The sequence below is a fragment of the Amblyomma americanum genome, chromosome 2 (assembly GCF_052857255.1).
Source record: "Amblyomma americanum isolate KBUSLIRL-KWMA chromosome 2, ASM5285725v1, whole genome shotgun sequence".
NCBI classification, from domain to species: Eukaryota; Metazoa; Arthropoda; class Arachnida; order Ixodida; family Ixodidae; genus Amblyomma; species Amblyomma americanum.
Genome location: NC_135498.1, coordinates 67,011,602 through 67,033,948, shown reverse-complemented (window position 1 = coordinate 67,033,948; position 22,347 = coordinate 67,011,602). Strand labels below are relative to the sequence as shown.

General features: G+C 47.7%; 3 protein-coding genes across 6 annotated transcripts in view; 2 read left to right on the top strand and 1 right to left on the bottom strand.

Moving 5' to 3' along the window:
• The window catches only part of Mybbp1A (MYB binding protein 1a), a 60,521-nt gene extending 44,636 nt beyond the window's left edge, over positions 1-15,885 (top strand). The window contains exons 30-32 of one of the 2 annotated variants that reach the window (XM_077654540.1): positions 12,323-12,432; positions 13,178-13,302; positions 15,571-15,885. In XM_077654540.1, coding sequence (XP_077510666.1) covers positions 12,323-12,432; positions 13,178-13,289 — 222 coding nt within the window. In that variant the 3' untranslated portion in view covers positions 13,290-13,302; positions 15,571-15,885. Of the gene's footprint in view, positions 1-12,322; positions 12,433-13,177; positions 13,330-15,570 lie in introns of those variants that run through there. The other variant, XM_077654539.1, reaches the window with a different exon arrangement.
• On the bottom strand, positions 13,415-21,127 carry Set8 (SET domain containing 8). The gene is made up of 6 exons (XM_077654541.1): positions 20,858-21,127; positions 19,004-19,526; positions 18,138-18,219; positions 17,986-18,045; positions 17,107-17,297; positions 13,415-16,422 (listed from the first exon to the last, which is right to left on the bottom strand). The coding sequence occupies exons 1-6, from the start codon at positions 20,865-20,867 to the stop codon at positions 16,212-16,214; spliced, it is 1,077 nt and encodes a 358-aa protein (XP_077510667.1). The 5' UTR covers positions 20,868-21,127; the 3' UTR covers positions 13,415-16,211.
• A 232-nt stretch (positions 21,128-21,359) lies between these two features.
• Positions 21,360-22,347, top strand: part of LOC144121350 (protein strawberry notch homolog 1-like) — a 55,298-nt gene continuing 54,310 nt past the window's right edge. For 2 of the 3 annotated variants that reach the window (XM_077654537.1, XM_077654536.1), the window contains exon 1: positions 21,393-21,562. The gene's annotated coding sequence lies outside the window, so the exon portion shown is untranslated. Of the gene's footprint in view, positions 21,563-22,347 lie in introns of all 3 variants that reach the window. The other variant, XM_077654535.1, reaches the window with a different exon arrangement.

The window sequence follows — 22,347 nt, the reverse complement described above, 5'->3', positions numbered from 1 at the left end:
TCCGCGATCCGCTTCCACGGGCACCACTGAGCACTTGCTCATTGGTCCCGACGCGGCAGGCGCGCACGCAGATGACGGGCACGTGGCGCCATCAGGGCGTTCTGCGCATGCGGAGTGGAGCCTCGCGGAGGCGGATACGGTAGCGGATGTTGCCGTGTGTACGTTACCGGCCTCGGCTAGCGACTTCTGCGCATGCGCGGCCATTACGGCGAGCAATGTGCGTGCACTGTTGATGGGGTCGTGGCGCCATCTGGTTCCCTCTGGGGGATCTGCGAATGCGCAATGGCGGTACGCGGCAAGTGGTAACAGCAGCGGCACGCAGTGCGAGTCGCTACAGAAGTTATAGCATAGCGCGATCCGCCACTGTAGTGAATTCTAGTTCACTATACCGCCACCGTGCACGATGCGTTTCCGCGAGAACCAGTGACACGTGACCACTGAGTACGCGTTGATTTGTCTCGACGCGGCAGGTGTGCACGTGGGTGACGGGCACGTGGCGCCATCTGGCGTTCTGCGCACGCGCAGTGGCGCCTCGCGGAAGCTGTTCACGGTAGCGGATCGCGCTATGCTATAACTCTCTAGTATCTACTTTTAGCATAGGGCGTTCGGCTACCGCCACTGCGCACGCATTGGCTGGGCCCAACTGTGCCAACGTGGCAGGCGGGCGCGCTGTTGACTCTAGGGTGCTTGGATGCCCGCTGGCCTCCGCTTTCAGGGTGAGGACACCCTTTGTGCCACCCGGCGCAGCAGTTTCCACTTCGCGGTGGCATGTTGGGCCCCACGCGCCGGTCCGCACTGCGCGCTGTGCGTGTCGCACGGTTTCTGCGGCTGCGTGGCGACTGAACTGTAAATAGACAGTACATAGTTGTTTCATTCGCGGCAGTAGTGTTTTGGCACGTTTGATTGTATTTTATGCATGTTGCACTCGCTCCGACTACCCGGCAATCGAAAAGTTATGACGGACCGAATTCCATGGAATCGTGCTCCTTTTATTGTTTTGAATGTAATGACTGTTCACAAGGACCCAGGTTTCTCGTGTATACAACGAGCGCGAAGGATGACTTGCCAAATATAATACGTCTGCGTAGTTAACACGCACTTTTCCAACATTCTCTGAAGTGTATTTGTCTTATTACTGCACCGTATGAGAAAAATTGCTCATAGTAATGTCGAATTTCTCTTCCAAGTGTGTTCTCGCCTCGCTGCTGTGGAATGAAAAGCTGAGGACACGTCTGAAAGCAAATCGCCATATTTTCTAAACTGCTTCCCTTAGTGGCTCGTACCGCAACAAAACAATTCAGATGGTTATGTTTCCCTTTCGATGGTGCTGACTACAAGTAGACTCATGACGTGATGCGACGATGTCTTCCTAAATCGTAGTGACTAAGTCGCTTTATTCGAGGACAAATTTAACTAAGCAATTTATTTTTTCATTTCAAAACGTTAAGGAAAATAATTAAAAGCGACTGATTCACAAAGAGGCCTCACAAAATAAGCCCTTGATAACAACTTATTTTGAATACCATTTTCGCCGCCAGGCTGAACTAACAAAGAGGAGCCGGGGCAACACATGCAGGCCGCCGTACTCGCTTCCGCAGAACCGTCTGCTCCAGTTGCCAAGAGGCGCTGGATCGATAGTCGTCGGGCAGGACAATAGATCTCTCATTAAGGAATTGGTCTGGTCTAGTTGAGAAACCATATTTGAGGGAAAGTATGCATGCAGGAACACGTGGGCTGGTGGACGCGACCGACAAGTCTCATCCCTACTGCTGTCATCAAAAGAGGAAAAAAAAAAGCAATCTATGGGACATGGTTGCCCAGAAACACGCGTGACTAATTTTACTGATGGGCTGCGTGACGACAATGAAAGGAGCCTTTCTTTTTCCCCAGTTGTGGTTTCTTTAAAGCGACACGAAAAGGAAAAAATAACCATTACTGGAGAAAAGGCCGCCTTTCGTTGGTGTTCTTTACAGGCAAAACTCGAAGCCCAACTCCAACAACACTTCGTTGGCGTACGCGCTCAGCGTCGGCGCTCTTGGCGTACGCCGGAACCGGTCTGCGCATGCGCGCTGCAGGAGACGCCAACGAACCTAGGCGAGGCGCCGAGATGTGTCCTTGCTAGACATCGGCGTCAGCGCACGGGCGCTCGCGTACGCGCCGGGAGAAGGGCCCTGTTTATAACAATGGGAGATTCGCCGGGACCTCGGCGACTCTTTTCTTCATGGCTGGAAGCTCTTCCAGGTTCCCGGAACTCTTCCAGGTCCCCCCAACCCCTTCTCTTCACGGCTTGTAATTCCCTCCCTCTGCTCGAGGGGGGAAGCGAGCCAGCGCAAGGAACATGGAGATGCATGCCCCTTTCGACACCCATTCCGGCGTACGCCAAGACCGGCGACGCTGGACGCGTACGCCCAGGAAGGGCCCTTGGAGTTTACACTTAAGCCTGAATGCCCGCTACGAACAATAGTTTCTGAAAAAGGCACCTGGCAGGAACACCTTGGGAATTATCTTCCTGTTTGACTGGAGCTGACCCGTTTCAAGTGCGCAGCTCGTTGGAAGTCAGCGCCCGTCCTGTGTTTCTTCTCGTCCTCGTTCCATTGCGCTGTGTCAATCTGTGTCGTAGAACGTCACGCAGCCGACTTCTATGCTTGGTGACGCGCAGAAGATAGGATTGGAGAGATAGGGGAGGGGTTTTAATGCCTTCGTGACATTAAGATAAAACAAATAATGAACGGAACAAAACACTGCGACGAGTTTACCCGCAAACGCCTAAATAATGCGGCCTGGCAGGTTTTAACACTCTCCTTTCAGCTTTCTTGTCCTACCTCATCAGCGCAAGTGCTTGTCCGGTGGACAAAACATACGACTTTTGACAGCGCAGTGCAGAAGGTGGGATGTGTACTGAGACGGCTGTAATCGGGAGAATAATGGTCGCGACGCGTAACGACAACGAGGTGTCTCTAATCGGGAGAAGAAAGGCGGCGGAGAACGCGCGAAACAAGTTGAAAACAGGCAGTTTCGCCCATCGGGCCACGCCCCTTTGCTTGAAGTGAGCTCGTGTTGTGTGTGTGATGCAGCAGTCAGGAATCAAACTGTGAGGGACTGTTTTGTTTCCGGGTGTTATGGCCGCACTATTAAAGGGCACCGGCTATTTGGCTTTGCTCGCAACCGCGCGCCGAAAAAAATTGGCACCCGCAGGTCAAACCAGACGGCTGGACCAACCGTTAACTCCAAGTTTGCGATGTAAGGCATGCGAAACGCTTGCTTTCCAGAACAATTTCAACTGGACACGGAGGAATAATGCACAACTTAGCTTCCATCCTAATAATTATTGAAATTAGCAGCCATAAAGCGCCTTAATTCTCGCATTGATTTCATGGTAAACGAGGAGCTGTCTGAATCGCAGTCTTTGGCGAGTATGCAACTGCAGCTCGAAATAAGTAATACCCCTGTCTCACGGGACTTCTTCTCGGCCTTTGCCGTAAAGTTGTCTTATTGCACTAAAGGAGGAAAACCGAAAAGGAGCAGCGAAGCTGCTACACGGCAAATCCAAAGGAGCTAGAACGCGGCCTCCGTGAATGCCAAAAGTCACCGCTGTGTGTGCAGCGGCGCTAGTAACATTATGAAATTAAAGCAGACGGTAGCGCTTCAGCTAAGAGTGCTTTCGTTTATGTTGGAAAAAGTAGCTATCACGATAATAAACGAGCGTTCTGACGGTGAGAAACGGATATTTTGAAACAAAGTTTTTTTTTTTTTTCATCGTTCTAGGTCCGACCACGGTAGGCGCACTTTTCCGTTCGGCTCCTCGTTGTGTTCGAGAAGCGTGCTTTGTTGCTTGTGTCTTTGTGCACACAAGCAAACTCAAAACACACACACAACAAAGAGCAAACGAAGAAAAAACAGCAAAGCGAGATGCGCAAGCACGTGTGTGTCGATGCGGCTGCTGAAAAGCGTTCAAGTCCTTTCTTAGCAGTGTGGATGTCTTTAGTCGTAGCCTCCTCTACGGTTAAGTGCACTGTAACGCAAAATTAACCATTAAATAAGATATATAGATATTTTTTTACGGTTTCAAAACTAAAAATTGCGTCAATTTTTTATTCTTTGAGCTTGCTAGCTGGCGCTGCCGTCTGGGTTGCTCCTTTAAGCAACTTTAAGGCCGCTGACGGCCGCCTTTATTGCTACGGACCTTTATCGCAAAGGTCTCGACGCCTTGCCGTGTAGATGCGCGTCACGCGCCTTTGGGGCAAAGTACCTTAATTTCTAAGGCCTTACAAGTGCCCGTGTGACAGGGGTATAATACTGATTGTTGGAAAAGTGATCGAAATGTAGAGAATCCGGGTCAAGAGATTGCACTGGAATATGTTCTGCACGAAATTCTATTATGAAGAAACGCAAAAGGAACGACAGAAGAGAACCAACACACCACCACCCTCCTTTTAACAAGAAAGGAACACCTCCGGCGCCGCACACGTGCTCTAATCCCTCCGTGTGCGGTAACCCGTGCAGAGGAGGTTGCGCTTAGGAGGATAGTGGTCGGGGTTGCCCTAACTCCAGCTGTGACACGCAAGTGGCCGCATTTCAAAGATTTATATCCCCGCCCCGGGTGTCCAGTCTGCAAGAACAGAGACTGTGAGGCGGATATCCACCACCTGTTGTGGGACTGCCCGGCGCTGAAGCCGACGAGAATTCGGCACCTGGAGGCAGTGGGGCTCTCACCGGACAATCCGGATTGCCTGGCCACAGGGTCCATATCATCGTTCACTGCTTGATTTCATTAGATCAGCCCACCTTTTTTCATTTATTTAAGCATCTTACTCATCTCTCATTTCATAACCTTTATGCCCTGAGGCAGTAAACAACGTTTGAAAAAAAAAAAAAGAACCAACACACACGAGCGCACCGACTGTTCATAAGGCGCCGGCTTTCTCGGCAGATTAGCTGGGAAAGATGGTACATATACTTTACAGCAATTAACTCCGATTCACTGCTCAAACAATGTCTGGTTCCACTCTGTCTCGGTAGAATACCAAATTTCCTGAATTCCAAGCGCCAGCTGCAGTTTTCTCTCTGAAACGGCGCGCCGCCGCTTCGCGCCCAATGCAGCTGAACCGGAGAGCGAGAGCGATGTCTTTACCCTGATGGTCGATGGTGCTATGTGGGCTTTGTGCGGTTGACGTTGTTGGCAGACATACCAGTAAGAGCCTTTTTTTTTGGGGGGGGGGGGGGGGGGTAATTTGTTTCAGTTCCGAGGATGGCGGTTTCGTCGAAGTTATTTCTGTGGTCTGCCTCTTTGGAATGTTCGGCTACCGGATTGTGCTCCCTTGCAAAACTGTGGGGGTCGTTTTTGTGTTGCCACATTCTTTTTTTTTTAGCTTTTTGGCTTCGACGATGTAGCTTGTGTGGCAGTGGGCCCAAGGAATTTTGCAGACAATGCCTTGGGCTCTTTCTCTTCGTGGCCGACCCTTGGGAATGGGAACAGGTGGGCAAAGCGCCACACTGTTCGTAAGCTTGTACACTACTTGGAGGCCCCTTTTCTCGGGATACCAGCGATGGTTTCGCTGGCGCCTCGGACATGAGGCAGAGTGATGTATTTTTGTAGTGGGTTTGATTGATTTCTCGGCGCATGTTGTGTTCTTGCAGGCATGTGGTTTTTCGAATTTTTTTTTTGTAGCCGTTCATGGTTAATTCCTTTGTGGAGTTTTGTGCTGCAGTGTGTTTCAACTCCTCACCAGTGATTCCTTATGGATTCTTGGGTGGTTTGGAGTGAAGTGCAGATATTGGCCTGAGTGCGTTGAAGGGAGCGGTGTTTTCGGGTTACGAGAACATGCAAAAACGGGAGTGAGTTTCCTTTTTACACCTCTAGAGTGAACCAAATGCCCGCTTTGAGAGATTTGAGATCTCATGCTGACTGCGAAACAGTCGTCGATATTCCTGAGGAAAACCTTCGGTTGTGGCTTTCCACGGTTAGATCTGCCATGACGACAGGGATGGAGGCTCCCATTGGTGTTAGACGAGTAATATGTTTTTTGATAAGCATGGTTCCGGGATGCGGCACACTTCATCTACACTGTGTGGTGTTCGTGCGCCGAGTGTGTCGTCGCGTTGTAGGGCGTCTCGGGTAGCGGTCAGTGCAAGCTTTACGGGCACTTTTGTGAAGAGGGCCACCACGTCAAAGAAGACAATGCATTCCTGGGCCCCCAGTGTCACTTGGGATACCAGTTCGATGAAATGCCTGCAATGACGAACATGGTTCGACTGAATGGACAACTTGCAATATTCTGGTTTCTCCTCAAGGATGTTTTTCAACTATAAGCTCTCGCTCACAGAAGGCATTTTTGGTGGATTTTTTTTTAAAGGAAGGGGGGAGGAGATTCCTCTAAATCTGCGTTAGGAGGAAGTTGCCCTAAGGACACAATAGAGCCCCTGTATAAGCTTTCCAGTAAATCCAAAATATTTGCACACTAGCCATCCTATCACGAACAATAATCAAAATGAATTCAAAAAGAAAACATTTGACATTAGTCTGTGTGGTTGGGAAATTTAATTTAGTAGAAAGATGACTGATGCCAACCAAGTTTTTGTTCTGAAAAACACGACGTTTCGGGACCGGCTCGGTTGCTTCTTCATGGTGTGACTGTGGGTGAGGCGCAGCTTGGCTTTTGAAGCCCTTGTGTGGAAGACCTCCGGGTCACTGGCTGCAAACCATGAATGTAAGATGAGGGAAGTGTCCCCAGGGATAGTTGAGAGAAAACTGACGCCAACCAATATTTTTAACTTTAGTACCCAACGTTCCGGGACCAACTGGGTCCCTTCTTCAGGGGTGACTAAAGTGTGCCAGCAGCAGCAGCCTGCCTTCGCTCTCCCTTTGTTAGCACGTGACGCAGTCCACTAACTTAAGCGGAGGGGAGCGTTCCTGGAGCCCTCTTCATCGCCTCCTTTGTGAGCCGGATGTGCCATGACTCCACATGTCCCCTCTTGAACAGGTTTGGTTCCACGGCCAAGACGCTTACCTCCTCGAAGGCTATCGGGTGGTCGGCGAGCTCGCAGTGGTCGGCTAGGGGGTTGGATTCTGACTTCATTAGCCGGATGTCATTTTTGTGTTGCCTTTCTTTGGTGGAGGTTTCTTGTTTCGCCGATGTATGAAGCCGGGCACTCTGAGCATGGGATTTTGTAGACGACACCCGGTTGTTTTTCTCTGGGGACAGCGGTCTTTAGGTCGTGGTAAGAAGCGGCTTATTGTCGAAACAGGTTTGTGAGCTACGTAGATTCCATGTTTTCCGAGAATGCGTGCCAGTGCCTCGCTGGTTCCCCTCACATATGGAATGACAACGCGCGCGCGTTTCGTTGTTTCATTGTTGGCTGGTCCCCCTGTCCTCCGAGCTTGACGGTGACCAACGCGTTGAATGAAGCCAAGGACGCTCCACCTCCTTCTTTCCGTTTATCTTCAAAAGTCGGAAAGGACTCAACAAAAACGAAAATAACTCCACCTCTGGCTCAAGCACATGCCATCCGCATTGCATTCTTTGTGTAAAAGGCATAAGTGAAACCTTGACCGGTATTCTTAGAAAGGAAGGGATGCAAACGACACGCAAACGGACTTCCCCTATCGGACGCCTCCTCCTTCGCCCACGAGTCCGTCATCCCAAAGAAAAGGCTCAAGGCCCTGCTTGAAGAGCTCTGCGTGGTACATTTGCGAAACCAAGAGCTTCCCTGAAATATTGAAGCAGCACAATGCGGGTGTCAAACAAATGGATCCATGGAGCGAAGCTCGGTGGCCGAACTATGCGAGGCATGTGACCACAAGATTGACTTCGAGGAATCCGGTTGTGCTGGACACCCGGGAGGCTCCTGAGTCATGACATGTTCAGCAAACCCGGGAGAATGCAACCGCTTCCTAGGAACTTTCCCCCCCTCTTACATCCAGTGGCCCCGAAGCTGACTAAACAAGGGGGGTTTAAAAAGGCAAGCTGCAACTAGCCCTCAGTGGACGGAGAGGTTCTGAAACATCATGTTTTTTTTTTCATTTTTGGTTGTTTTTTTTTGTAACTTAAATTCCTTTCCCAACCAGCCGGACCTCTGTCGAATGTTTTCTTTTGAATAGAATCATCACCACGCCCATCACCACACAGCCTTAACCCCCAGTGTCATTAACCTACACACCCTTCTCATCATTCTTCATGGCTACCTTGTTCGAAAGAATGCATTTGAGGGATATCTGTCTGGCTGGGAATTTAATTTAGGAGAAAGATGACTGACGCCATCCAAGTTAATTTTTGTAAAAAAAAAAAACGACGTTTCGGGACCGGCTCGGTTCCTTCTTCATGGTGTCACTATGGGCGAGTAGTAGCAGTAGTAAGTGGTTTTAGTAAAATAATAGCTATAGCCCCGGCATCTACCTGAGCTGGGGCAGCGGAAATAAAGGACAGCAGGCAGAATGGAGAAATGAAATGAAAAGAGGTGAGGGGACAGGAAGAGAGGATAGGGGGAGAGGTAATATACACAAGCTATAGTTACACAATAAGAAATGTGTACAGGTTGTACGCGTGAGCAATAAAAACACACGCAGCTTGGCTTTTTAAGCCCTCGTGTGGAAGACCTCCGGGTCAGTGGCCGCAAGCCAGGGATGTAAGTGGGAAATGTCCCCAGGAATGCGATTAACATTCTACGGTGTCAGTTGGATGTGCCACGACTCGAGTAGAAGCCTCCTGCGCGGGTTGGCTTCCGTTTCCAGTACAATAGTGCCATCAAAGTCAACTCGGTGGTCGCATGCCTCGCAGTGTTCGGCCACAGCGCTGCGTTGACGGTTCGTCTGTAGGACGTCCGCTTTGTGTTGACTCATTCTTTCCGCGAAGTTCGTCTCCCCCACGTACGAGGCCGGGCAGACCGAGCAGGGGACTTTGTATGCAACGCCTTGGGCTTTTTCTTTAGGGTGATGGTCTTTCGGGCGGGGGAGAAGGAGTCCGATGGTGGTTGTCGGTTTGTGCGTTTTAGCAACCCCTTCTTTACCGAGAGTGCGAGCCATGTGGGCTTGTCCCTGAACAAGCGACGACACACCCACGGTGACCCGCATACCCCCCCCCCCCCCCACACACACACACACGCACACACACACTTCAATCCATCACAGATCATTTACTAACGAAAATTGTCAACGTTCGCGCAGGCAGATACTCCCAAGTCAGGAGCTAAATGATGCCATTGTACCAAAAAAAGTAAGAAAATAAACGCATTTCGACTTTGTTCAGTCTGGTGCTCCACAACAAGGACATGCGATAAAACGAAGAGGGCGTGGAAGGCGGTTGTGCTCATGCTGATTTCTATGTCTGATCAGTAACACGTGGCTAGGAAGCAAAGCGCTTGAGTGGCTTTTTGAAATGGAAATGAAATATAAAATAAATTATGAGCTTAAAAAAAGCGTACGCGGCAACAATGTACGCGTGCTTTAGGAAAGTTTCCGTGTGGCCTGTTTATATTCCAGTAATCATGGGCATGAACTTTGATCAGTCAGGTCTGTCTGTTGGGGCAGTGTTGGTTTAGTTGACGGAGCTAGTAAGCTAATTAGAGCCGGCTGCGATCCCAACTATATCGGCGATAGTGTGGTAGTATACATATTTATAACGTTTTGGAACTTAGCGCATGCCAAAAAATCTGATTTCAATATAAGCGGCCTGAAATTTGGGGGGAGGGGGGGGGGGGGAGGGAGGAGACCCCTCTGTTCCGGAGTCCCCGAATGCTACGCATTTCCCTCGGATCGGAGCATCGATCGCCTGCCAATATTTTGTAGCGAAAGCTACACTAGGCTAGTCAGCGGCGCATTTCGGGCAACCTTCGCTAGTCACTACTGCGCGTGCGCCACTAGTCGCACCGAGCCGCAGGTGTTCCGCCGCTGCGCCGCGCCTTTGCTCAAAATGCAATTTTCAATTTCCTCTTCGGTGACATCGAATTCCTGCAGCCGAACGCTCCTGCGGGGAAGCCGTCCCACGGGGACAGTTACAACGAGTTCCCGGGTTCGAACCCGACCGCGACGGCTGCGTTTCGATCGAGGCGAAACGCCAAGGCGCCCGTGTGCTGTGCGATGTCAGTGCGCGTTAAAGATCCCCAGGTGGTCGAAATTATTCCGGAGCCCTCCACTACGGCACCTCTTTCTTCTTTAACTCCCTCCTTTATCCCTTCCCTTACGGCGCTGTTCAGGTGTCCGCCGACATGTGAAACAGATACTGCGTTATTTCCTTTCCCCAAAAACCTATTATTAATATTATTATTAACGTCCACTGACCCAGGGAGCCAGTTATGCGCCCTTCCTTTCCTCAAAATCATCGGCGTCTAGAACGTTAATGCCAACGCCAATGAACGCCGACAGCTTGCGCTTTGTATACCCTGGATTAGCTGAGCTAATCCACGTTCATTTTTTTCTTTTTAGAAGCACTCTCGCCGCTCCCATGCTGTGTGTTCCCCGCGCTTACGTCCGCGTTTTTAGCGCGAAAGCGCTACTTCACTAGCAAAGCTAAAAAATTCGTATGTGTGAAGCCTCAACGCGTGAACCGGCACCCGTGCCCCCCCCCCCCCCCCCCCCTCCCCGCGCGCGGCTGACGATTAGATGTTGCCTTTGAGGCGTTGTTGCCTCAAGTGCATTCACACGTCCTCAGGTAAACCCTACCAGTTCTTTCAGCGCGCGCTCGTCTCGGGCTGTTCACGCGGTGGCTCATTGGTTATTAAGGCGTTCGGCTACTGATCCGGAGTACCCGGGTTCGAACCAAAAGAGGCGGCCGCGTTTGGATGGATGCGAAATCGAACGCAAAGGCGCCCTTGTGCTGTTAAAGATCCCCAAGTGGTCGAAATTATTCGGAGCTCTCCACTAGCGCATTTTTTGTCTTCCTTTCTTCTATCAGTCCCTCCTTTATCCCTTCCCTTGCAGTGCAGTTCACCCCCCCCCCCCCCCCCACCCCCTGGATATGCGAGACAGATACTACACCATTTCCTTTCCACAAAAACCAAATTCAAAGATCATACATTGCATTGGAAAAACTAAGTACAACAGATTTTGCCCATTCATCTTTGCCAGAAAATTTTTTTTTGCACTGAAGAAAATATGATTCAGTATTCAACCAAAGATTCTCATTCAAAAATTTCAATATTCACACACCCGTACTTGAAAACATGGATGCCTGCAAGTGATGTTGAAACAATTACTTGCATGAACAGAAAAGAACTGTGAAGTTGGTAGGCACCTTTCGAACTCTGCTTGAGTTTCTGCAATTCAGTCTTACGGATGACATTAGTTGCAGTCTTGAACATGTTTGAGAAAATAAGTGAGCGATTAAAATTACAATTACTCCATCTGAAATGTAACGCAATTACAGTGGCAAATCACAGCCCCAGGAAAGTAACTGAACAATTACAGAAACGTAATCAATTACTATTGTGTTATTTACCTTCCAACTTTCATTGCCATAACACAAATTTATTGAGACTAGGATGAACTGCTGCGGCTTTCTCGATATTTTGTTACATGTTAATTTTCAAGTTGTGGATAATATCTCCACATTTACTCGTGAAGAGATCAGCAGCTATAGTGAACACTCTCTCAATGTATGTGCTGAAGGGGAAGGGTGGTATTATAATGCATGAAACACCACGAGCACCAGCTCTTAGATACACAATGCTTAGATAGTAGTGTCCAAGTCCTCTATGAGGTGCCACGCTTCGTTGTTGCTCCATGCTTTGTGTGGAAATCTCCGAGTTGGGTGTAGTGTGAGGCAAGTTACGGCACCATCTCACAGGGTGAGGGGTCCCTAAAGAGTGGTCATGTGACATTTATCGGGACGTGAACTGCCGTAGATGACTACGGTGTCCCGCTTGTGGTCCAGACATACCACATGAAGCCCCTCTACAGCCAGTCCTTTGTCGCTCTGTCACGAAGGAAGCATCCTCGCTAGCACCAGTGTTTGCCTACAGTTCAGATTCTCAAAGCTGTACCATTAGTTATTACTTGTTTTTGGAAAAAAAGTAACTGATTACCAGTAATCAGTTACAGGAAAAAAAATTGAACTACTTGGAACATAACTGTTGTGAAAACTTAGTGGATGAATTACAAAAAAAAGTAATTGATTACAAGTAATCAGTTACTTGTAACACGTTACATACAACTCTGATTGGCAGTCATTTAATACCACTTTTGAACTCGGAGTTAGTGCTGTAAATATGCGTTCAGTATAGTTCACTGGTGTTATTTTTGGCTAGGACAATGCCACAGCAGTTGGGTTTGTACTGTGGCAAAATACTTGATGAGAGAGTTCATCACATTATTTTCTTCTGCAATCCACAGTGTCCAATCAGAGGGAACAGTAAGCTTCAACAGTCTCTGACAACCCTGCGAGGTATTAAAGCCTGCAAGAAAAAACCGCTCAAGCTGAAAATTGCCACTCTCATCAAAAGGCAAGTTGCCCTGTCATTAATTTTTATTAGTACAGGGTGTCTATACCTGAGGAGTTATCGTAAATGAGGTAAGAAAAAGTCCTAGCCATTTCTACAAAAATGTATGCAAGCACTCTTACATTGTTTCGGCCTGCGTTGTGATATCATGTTATTGAGGTTGTACCAGGCATGTAACAGAGGCGCAATCTTGTGTTCATCTAATGAATGCCTAATGGCATTGGGAGGTGTTATTTCTGTCATGTGAAAATAGCTTGCATCACAACGGACTCAGTGCCGAGGTGTCGTCGTCATGGCTGCATTTCTGCTGCCTTCATCGGACACTGAAGACGATTTGAAGTTGGCCTGTATCGACATATTACCGTACTTTAACGAGAGACACTGCATTGCTCGAAAATGTAACTTCTATAAGCTAGAGAGGGGCAAAAAATAAAATGCAGGTGTTTCCATCACCGACCAATTTTGCAAGAAACTGCATGCGTCAAGTTTTTTGGGTGCAAGATCCCAAACTATGCAGCCATTCACCTCAAAACGGTGATTACAGAGTCCTTTTCAGTGTAGAAACGAGCTATAATTGAGTGGTGAAAAAATTATTAAATGCCATTTTTTTGGCAATGAACTAGCCAGGGTTTTTTTTAGGATAAAGATTGGATGTAGTGTCCCTTTAATGAACTCTGCGGACAGCAGTGTTAGGCAGAAATTTTCCGCAAGAAACTACAGCACGACTCATTCTCTTTTTTCTCTGCAGTGTTCAGACAAGCAGTGGGAGTGCAAGCGAAAAGTCTCCAAAGCGAGAGAAGAGGAAATCATGCGGACTAAATGGGAATGCCTCGCCAGAAAAGCGCGTACGGAAGAGTTGAAGCTTCAATGAAAGTATGCCTAGGCATGTTTTTAAGCTTACTGCCTCGTATATTATTTTGCATGTGTTTCTCGACGGCAACAAAGAAAGGCAATTACAGTAGTGCAGTGTGAAAAAGAACACAAGTACAGATTCAAATATTTATTGTGCAGTACCACGGTGAAGATGACAAAGAACAATGAAGTAAAATAACTTATCTAATGCAATACAAAAACAATGCAGGACAAGCAGGTTGTCTCTTTGCAACTCAATAAAATGAGGATAAATGCCGTATAACACATAGTGGTAAACAAGCATGTGTGGCAAACAGTGCTTTGTAAACACCCGCGTCGTGCCGTATGGGTAGTTGTCAAAGGCCATTCACTTGATCATAGCTCGTGAGCAGTGGTATGTATGCTTTCGCTGCAGAGCAACCAAGTGCATAGGTAAACAAGATGAGCTGTACATGAAATATTCACATGTAGCGCAAGAAGGCGCGGCTCCTGTTAATCAGCCATGCAGGCATATGTTACATGCTGCCATGTATACCTGCATTCTGCCGAGTTTATTATTCAGTCTCCAGGCTAAACCTCTATTTTAGACTGTCAGATTATTAGGCATGCACAAATACATTTTACATGTTCTACACAACAAAACTAAAATAAATATGCACGTCCATCAATATAAAAGTTGCTGAAAATGCCTTGCTGGATTACAAATGTAGATGTGTAAACTATGAAACAAACAAAAAAAAGAGTTGGGGAGTACAACATAAAAACAGGTGCATACTCATAGCTAAAGTCATACCACATAGGTGCCAGCCTTTACTGTGCATCAAGGCAGTAACGACTGGTCTGTTTGGTGTAAAGGATTCTAGTAGTAACATTTGAACCAAAGAGCTATGTGTAAACTCCCAGGTGGCAGTGTGAGAGCGCTCTCTAACATTGCAGACTCATTGCAACACCACAGAGAGCATATGTCAGTTACTCCAGTGCTAGACAACCAAATGCACGTGGCCTGACCAACAGAACCAACTCACTGGCACTGTTAGCCAGTTGTAACCTTGAATTGCAGGTTCTTATGATCATTTAATAGTATGTGCTTTTGCCAAAGTCCAGGAACATCTGCGTTGCCTGTGTTTCTAGCAGGCAGCATTGAACACTAATGTAGGCCCATATTTTACACACACTGAATGTGTTCTGTGTGTAACTCTGAGACACTCGTTTCTAAACACTGCCCTGCCCACAAGAAAACATGGCTCTCCTTGCTGTTTAAATATGAAGCTCGGGTGGCTGTGGGAACAAGTAACAAGAATTGTGTTTGGACCCACGTGAAGCCAGAATGCAAAGGCATAAGTCTTGCCCACGTTGAAGCAATACCTGTAGTTAAATTCAGGCAGTTGACAAAACATCCATAGCCTTGCTCTTATGCAACATGAAGAAAATGCAGTAGCAACCAGTGATGTGTAGCGAAAGTATTACAAATTATTGTTTTTGGCTCATGTTTTGTGCAGGCATAGCATTAGAGGCTCTTTTACATATTGGACATCACTGTTGGTATAGAGCTTACGGACAGACATATTAAAACTATTCGTGTCGCAGCTTAGATGTCGCTACTCATAGGAGTTGTGTGATCTTTCAAAGCACTTTGAGGCCAGCAAAGGCTGCTGCGTGCTGTACATCCATAGAGCTCCTCTTTGAGAATGGGAACGAGTTTGCTCTCGGACAGTGCAATGAGCGCAAGGAGGACAAAGTGTGACCGCTCGTGCAACCAACTTTGACTGGTTAGCTTCTGCTCCCAACCTTGCATAAAACTGCATCAGAAAGGATGCTGGTACATAGCAAATGGCTGCTGCAAGCTGAGGACCTCTAGCAACCCAGCTGACTGCAAGCAGCCCCAGAGGACGAAGGCAAAAGGTAGTGTACGCGCACGTGGTGCTTGAACTTAATCCCAGTATGTACTTGTTTGCAATTCACCACTGTTCTCTGCCTTTGTGAGGCACCACAATAGTGCCTATGGCAAATGACTGGCGTTGCATCCTAGAAAGGTGAAGTGCCCTCGGTGTTTGCAGCAAAAAAAAAAGTACAAGGACCCGAAAGGCAACCAATGTCACCAACTTGCAGAAAAAAAAAAAAAAAGAATACTGTCGAACAGTAGGTGCACTTAATGTCTATGCACACTACTTACACTAGAATTCTCAGTATTGTATATTTGAAAGCTTCCAATGTCCAGCATAGCAAATGCTCTTTGTTTAGGCAGCACCATCTCCTCCAACCAGGCACTCCCTCTTGCCTCTTTCCCAGGGGAAGTACACGATTCAACATACAGCCATCCAGAAACGTGGCGAGTGGTGTCGTTTATTTCTAATGCGGCAAATGGGACCTCAAAAAGTTTCCTAATTAGCTTGGCTTGGCTTTGGATGATGCTACTGGCCACGGACTGAGCAGCTTTTCTGAATTTACCGTGCATGGTTATGTTGAAAACAAACTTTGGACAAGGGCATATTATAGTAACCTATGCCACAATAGCCACTTAGCACGTCTGGCATTTCTGCAATGAATGGTGCTCGCTGAATAAACCAAGCTGGCTCTTTCTCTGCCATGCGACCACAGCACTTCACACTTGTAGCCACTAACTGTGCCATCTTCCAGCATCCAAGTTCTGACAAGCAGTTTTACACTGTCTGCCCTTGCATAACTTTACACTGTGCAACAAGACGACCACACCCAAGATTGCTGTCTAAAACTGCAGTTCTTTTCAGAAACCAGCACATTCTGCAGAGCAGTATAAAACAGGCTAGTTGAAACAACCCTAGGTATAATTGAAATGAGCCAGCTAAAGGCAGTTCCAGGCAGCCATTTGGGTTGAAGGACTGCAACGGAGCACAAGAGCATCAGCTCCACGTCACTGTGCCCAGTGGAAACAGTTGTGATGCCGGAGTGGCCTAAAGTGCCAGCCAGGGGTGGAACTGGAGTGATGCCTTGCTCCGGTCTCCGTAGTCGTACAGCAGCTCCTCCCCGGGCTCAATGTTGCGCTGTGCTACCAGCACCAGGTGGGGGACACCCTTGATGATGCACATCTGTGTCCTGAGGTTGCCCCGCTTGCTGTGGTTCACCAGCCGCCCAAGCCGGCCAGTCTCCTTGGTGGCATCCACACTGCACAGAGGTGCACGCCGTTTTGCATCCGCACCACCCTCCCACTGCTGCTGTAGACCTGTGGGTGAGGTTCCGTCATGGCTGCTGCAGCCGTACTTAGCAACAGGAAAATACTGGTGAGGCAGATCCAAAACCACATGGGACCATAAGAACACAGGCGTACTGCGCCACAAGTGTACTGTGCAAATGAGCGGCAGAAAGATGTAGCTGCCAATGGCTATTTCCAAGTAAGCTGCAGTGACAGCAGGTGAGATTTCTTATGCTGAATAGAACAGAAAATGGAGGATTATGCAGTTGAACATTGAGGTAACTTGTGTATCGCTATCACTAGTGCAATTCTACAACACGATAAAACTAACTAAACTGCAGGGCACGCTATATGGGATTCGATCTCTTGAAGCTGCATATAGGCTCCAAGGGGCACCATAGTGGAGGTCTCTGAATTTATTTAGACCATATGGAGCTCTTTAACTTGCACCAACATTACCCAACACATCAAGCAATTTTCAATATCACCTCTATAGAAATGTGGCTGCCACCACTGGGAGCCACTGCAACAGATAATATGCTGCCATCTGTGCGTACATCAGTTTTCTTTCATTCAGTGGACCCTTTTTAGTGACAAATGCATGCAGTGCTGCCAACAGCTTCAGTGGGAGTGTATGAAACAAGCAACCTGCTCACCAATACTGTTTGTTCCTGCAAGTGAAGTAGTACATATAGCACCCGACAGATGTGTCAGCTGCGTAGATCTCTTCACGCAGCTTGGCCTCTTGCATGTCAATGAGTTCGCCAGCATACTCGAGCACAAAGTCCCCGCTCTTCAGTGGCCGAGTCGACGTCACTCCCCGGCCCTTGTCGGCAAATTCAATGATCTTCGCAAGGGACAGAAAACAAGGCAAGCAATTCAATAAAGGAGGCGTCACAACATCGAAAATTTACAACTCTGGCCACTACATTATTTTTTCTTTCCCATAATTCTCCTGCTTTCGATGAACAACTGGGTACATAACTTCACTGTGCCACACACCTCTTGTGAGCTCAGGTTGCCATGCTCTAGTGCTCAGACAAATGCAGTGCCAAGAAAGCTGGCTCTTACAGTACATTAGCACTGTTATGAGAGAAATGAAGCATGTACACAAAAATGTGATGCGGACATGAGCTAAATACCTTAGTGACGGGGGAATAATACCAACAAAGACAGCCACAAAGTGAAGGGCTAGGGCTCAACTAGTAGCAGGGAGCTACTCATTGGTATGTTACTCAACAAACTGTTTAGTCTGGGAAAGGTGCCTTTTGTCAAAAAGAGCCTGTAATGCCACAAAAGACAGAAAATGCTTAAAGGATCCACTGGGCACTACTGTACCCTACCAGCGTCCTGTCAGCTGCTTTTGTCTTGAACTAGGATAGCTTTATCAAAACATGAACCACTGTTGTGTAACTTTGGGTCCCAACTTTCTCTAACCGTGCCTACGCAAGGCAGGAGCACAGCTCAAGCTGCACAAATCAGCATGTTATGGATGAAAGTGCTTTAACCAGCAACAATGCTTGCGCATTCATTACCTTGAAGCCGTCTTCAATGCCATTCAAGATGGCATCTTCTACGTGCTTCTGCTTCTCCTTCTGCAATGGAAAAAGAAAAAAAGGAGTCAAAAATGGTGTCCATGTCTTGAGCACTTTCTACACTATATTTTGATGCAGAATCGGGCTCTTACAGCAAGTGTAGTCTTTGTCTTGCGTGCACTTCTTCTGATGGGAAAGTACTCCGTCAAGGAGTGGCACTGTACATCCACTTTCCTGCAAGAAAAACATTCTGGAATACTGCTGACAAAATGACGACTAAGGATGGAAGATGATGGCAAGTTAATGTTTTGTTCAGGTGCTGAAGCTTGAAGACAGTATGCAAGGACGCAAGATGAGCGAAAAATGGCATCCTCCAATAAGCACATTTTTAGCAGCCGCATGTGGTTAGGCTAAACAACATGCCATTATAATGAGAGCGTTTTCTAAAAACAAATAGTTCCTAGCTTTTGCAACTTTTATCACATGAACATGCTTGTTTCATTCTTTCAGAAAGGCTTCAAAAACAGGAAACTTGCCAAGAGTGAAGCTCACTATAACGCACGTCAGATAAATATGGATTCTGAAAGCACAGCTCCCTCCAATATAAAAGAGAGCAAATGTTAAGCATTAAAATCTAGATTACTCCACAGTTATGCGTGACAAGCACACTTTTCCCTGTTTTCTAGCTAGTTTTCAATAATCATTAACATAAAATAACCGAAAAATTTCTGAAAATGGTTGTTCCCTTTCAAATCAAAAATCCCTGCACAGTTAAGAATAATGATTCATGGCACTTCAGGGTCAAACTATGAGTGCTGCAATATCATTACACGCTCCTGACACTTCATTAACTGTGCAAGGGCCGGCCACTGCTTTACAAGTGCATTTTCTCGCAGCATGCAAGAGACTGTATACAGCGCTTTGCACATCGTAAGCACAAGGTAGGGCTGCTAACTACTATGTCAAGACAGCTTAAAAAGAAGTATGACTGGGGCTGCCGAAGCCCGCTGTGAAGTACCTCTTCATTGACTTTGGGGCATCTTGCTGCGCAGCTGGTGCAGAAGATTTAGCAGTGGCCTTTGTGACAGAAGTGTGTGTGGCTCTGGAAGCACTCTTTGCACTTTTATTTGATCGGCCACTGGGCTTGGTGGCAGCAGTTTGCGTGTCTGTGCACGGTGGGGATGGTGGCTGAGTAGCCGTGAGGCTGAGGCCAGCAGGAAGTGCCGCTGCGTCGGGGCACGGGATTTGAACCTCGGGTTCAACAAGCTGTGGCAGTGGACATGGCACCCTCTTGACCGGGCGCCGCCGTGAATAGCTGTGCTCATTGGCTACCTCCTCAGCAGTTGCCATTCCAGCACTGAGAGTAGGGAAATAGTCGTCTATCCGAGAGCTTCTTGTGACTGGAGGCGTAGTTCTGGTGGAGCCAGCTGAAGATGCCTTGCCCTGGCTCTCTGTCCACACATTGCTGGCATCACTAAGTGGAGACGAAGGAGGCCCGTTTGTCTTGGTGCGTGTTGTGGCCACAGTTCGTTTCTTTCGTCCTGCAGAAATGGAGAGGAAGCAGCTACAAGGCTTGCACCCTGAGTCACTACAAGCCCTGGCATGCGATTGTTGGCAACTAACTCGCACCGACTGCTGCGAATACATTCTCTTTATTTACTTTCAACACTAACACCCTGACACAATGTTATTTAAGCATTGCAGTAAGTAAGAATGCACACCTTTATTGTTCAAGTGCAGATGTACGCTAGTAAACACTGATGTGCAGCTAGATAGAGCACATTCAAGGTGATGTAAAATGATGTGCCACACTGGTTTTCTTTTGGGGCACAGCACATTTGTGAACTAGGTCTCCGGATAGGGCTAATGTTTTCAGGGCTCTGAAGATCATTGACTTTGCCTATGTAGGCAAACACTTCAAGTGTTGAACACCAATTAAACCTTAAGTTTGGGATAATTTGTAGTCCACAACAAACGTGCCAGAAAGTGACACAAGGTAGAGCACATGTGAAAACACTGACATCGCCCTTTTGTCGCTGTTTTCTGTGAGTGTGTGTCATCTCTCGCTCTTCTTTTCGAAGTATTCAAAGCATCAATGGTGCATAAATACAACAGGAATCTGCTCACAGGTTGCGATTACATCATAAGAGAATCAGCGAAGCACTAAAGAGGGAGAAAAAGCTACAAAATACACTAGTGGGTCCTAAAACTTTCTCTTTCGACCCACCAATCGCAAGTGGGATGTAGTAGTTTCGTTGGCACCTTGGCATTACGCCAACTACCGAGTAACTTTTTCGTAGCCCTGGCCTTACGCAGGCATTACCGTTTATTTAAACCGGGGCGCTGAGGAATGTCCGGCCACCTAATGCTCGAAGAAACCGAGACACATCTCAAGCCAGTGCACAAGTTTCTGTTGTGGAAGAAACTTACAGAGCCACCGGAAGCAACAATTATTGGTCAAGACAAACGCGAACGTACTCCTGCCGATGTGACCAAAGGCGCGGGTCACCATTACCAGCAACGACCGTTGCAAATGAAGTAAAGCCTCCAAGTGGAATTCATGAACGAATTAATAGTAAGTAGGCGAAAAATTAGTCAAAATACACTGTAGGCAGCGCCATAATCTGCTCCCTAAGCTGCAGTGCGAACGTAAGGGCCGCAGGATGCGTTGCCAACCAAGCCCCCAACAACAACAAAAAATCCCGCCAACTTTTGCCCACCGCTAACGGAGAAAAGCCATTTTGAATTTGCGCTCCTGACAACACGTGCGGACGCAACTGAACAAACGTATACGAATGGATGCTGCAAAATCACTGGAAAAATAATCCTTGGCAGCCGTGCAAACGAGTGTTTTTTTGTTGTGTTCACCGACCTTTTACCATCGCCCCAGTTCACGCCTTAGGAGGTGGCGGCGGTGGTGGTCTCGTTGCCCGCACCGGACTGTAGCGCTAGAAGACGGCGACACAAAGCCATTCATTGGCTAGCGCTTCCACGAGCCATAAAGCTAACGCGGCGGCGTCACAGCTGCTGCACAAAACGATCCGACGCAAAAACCATATGTCCTTTTGAAAATGCCCACAACAGCACAATAACAACAAATTCGCCGAACGGCTTTCCCGCTGGGCTCAGAAACCCGGCTTCCTCAACAACGTATTGCGAAATGCCTAGGAGTTGGCGCTAGTGAACAATAACTGACCTAGCACTTTTATTCTTATTTTCGCGTAATAATTCGGCATAGCTAACAACTGTTCCTTAAATGCGCTTTTAAAAGGTTTTTTTTATGATCAGATAACTTGAAGTAAATTTTTTTACTAACCGAGAGAAAAGGTGACACTTTCTTAACATTGCCCGCCAGGTGTCACCGTCGCAGTACTGAGCTTTATGCGAAACTAGCGCTTGTCCAAGGCGCAGAATGAAAGGCTGCTGCTGCGCGGTGCTGCGAGTCTTTCCGGGCAGCTTGTAGTGGTTCGGCTGTGTGGGTCCGCAGCTGTAAAAATAAAATGCTGCTTGTTCTCGCGTTGTACTCGACTTGAGTGACAATCCGCCGCCGGCAACCTGGTTACCACGAAACGCTGAGGTAGGAGGACTACGCATCGCGCTTCTCTGACCTGTACTGTGCGCGGTTTGTGCCGATCACCGATGCCGATTCTTGCAGTATTGGTTAGGCCTAGTCACCGCTCGGCATTTAAGCCGTAATAAATTATATAAATGCTGCCTATGTCCTTAAAACAAGCTCTGTCGCTAGCGCACACCCAAGCGATTGACGGGAACTGCTTTCGCCTGCCTAGCATTGCGACTTGTCATTGTTGGCGACACCCCGGGTGCACTTTTTTTATTGCAGCCTTAGCGCCAAGATTTTTTATTTATTTCGTGCAACATTTCTTTCTTTCGGAGTAATTTGGTTTGTTGCTTTTACAATGAGGCGCGGCGGATAACAATATGCATCGCAGCAAGTCCGGTGCACTGGCAGCGAAAGGCCAGCCGAAATTTCGCTTTCATCGCAGCGCCAAGTTACTTTCGCTGCTTTTTTTTTTTTCCTGCAGTCTTCGATTAGTTCGCTCTCGTGTGGTATTGCCTGCGCTGTATATTTTGCTGCGCGAGTTAGCTGTCCATTTCTGTTACTGTCGTTACATGGTCAGCGTTAACGGCTGGCCGATGTATTGCTTTGCGAAGGCCTGCTCATCATCATGCGCGCGAAAGAAAAAAAAATGTAAACTCTTCCGGCGTGCCGATGTGAAGGCTTTGTTTTGAAACCGGCGTCTGATTGTTGTCCAAAAAATGTGCAAGCGCGTGGGGCTGCATGTAGCGTGGTAGTGTCGCCGTGCACGTGTTCTTGTCAGCTGTGCCTCAGGGAAAACGTGG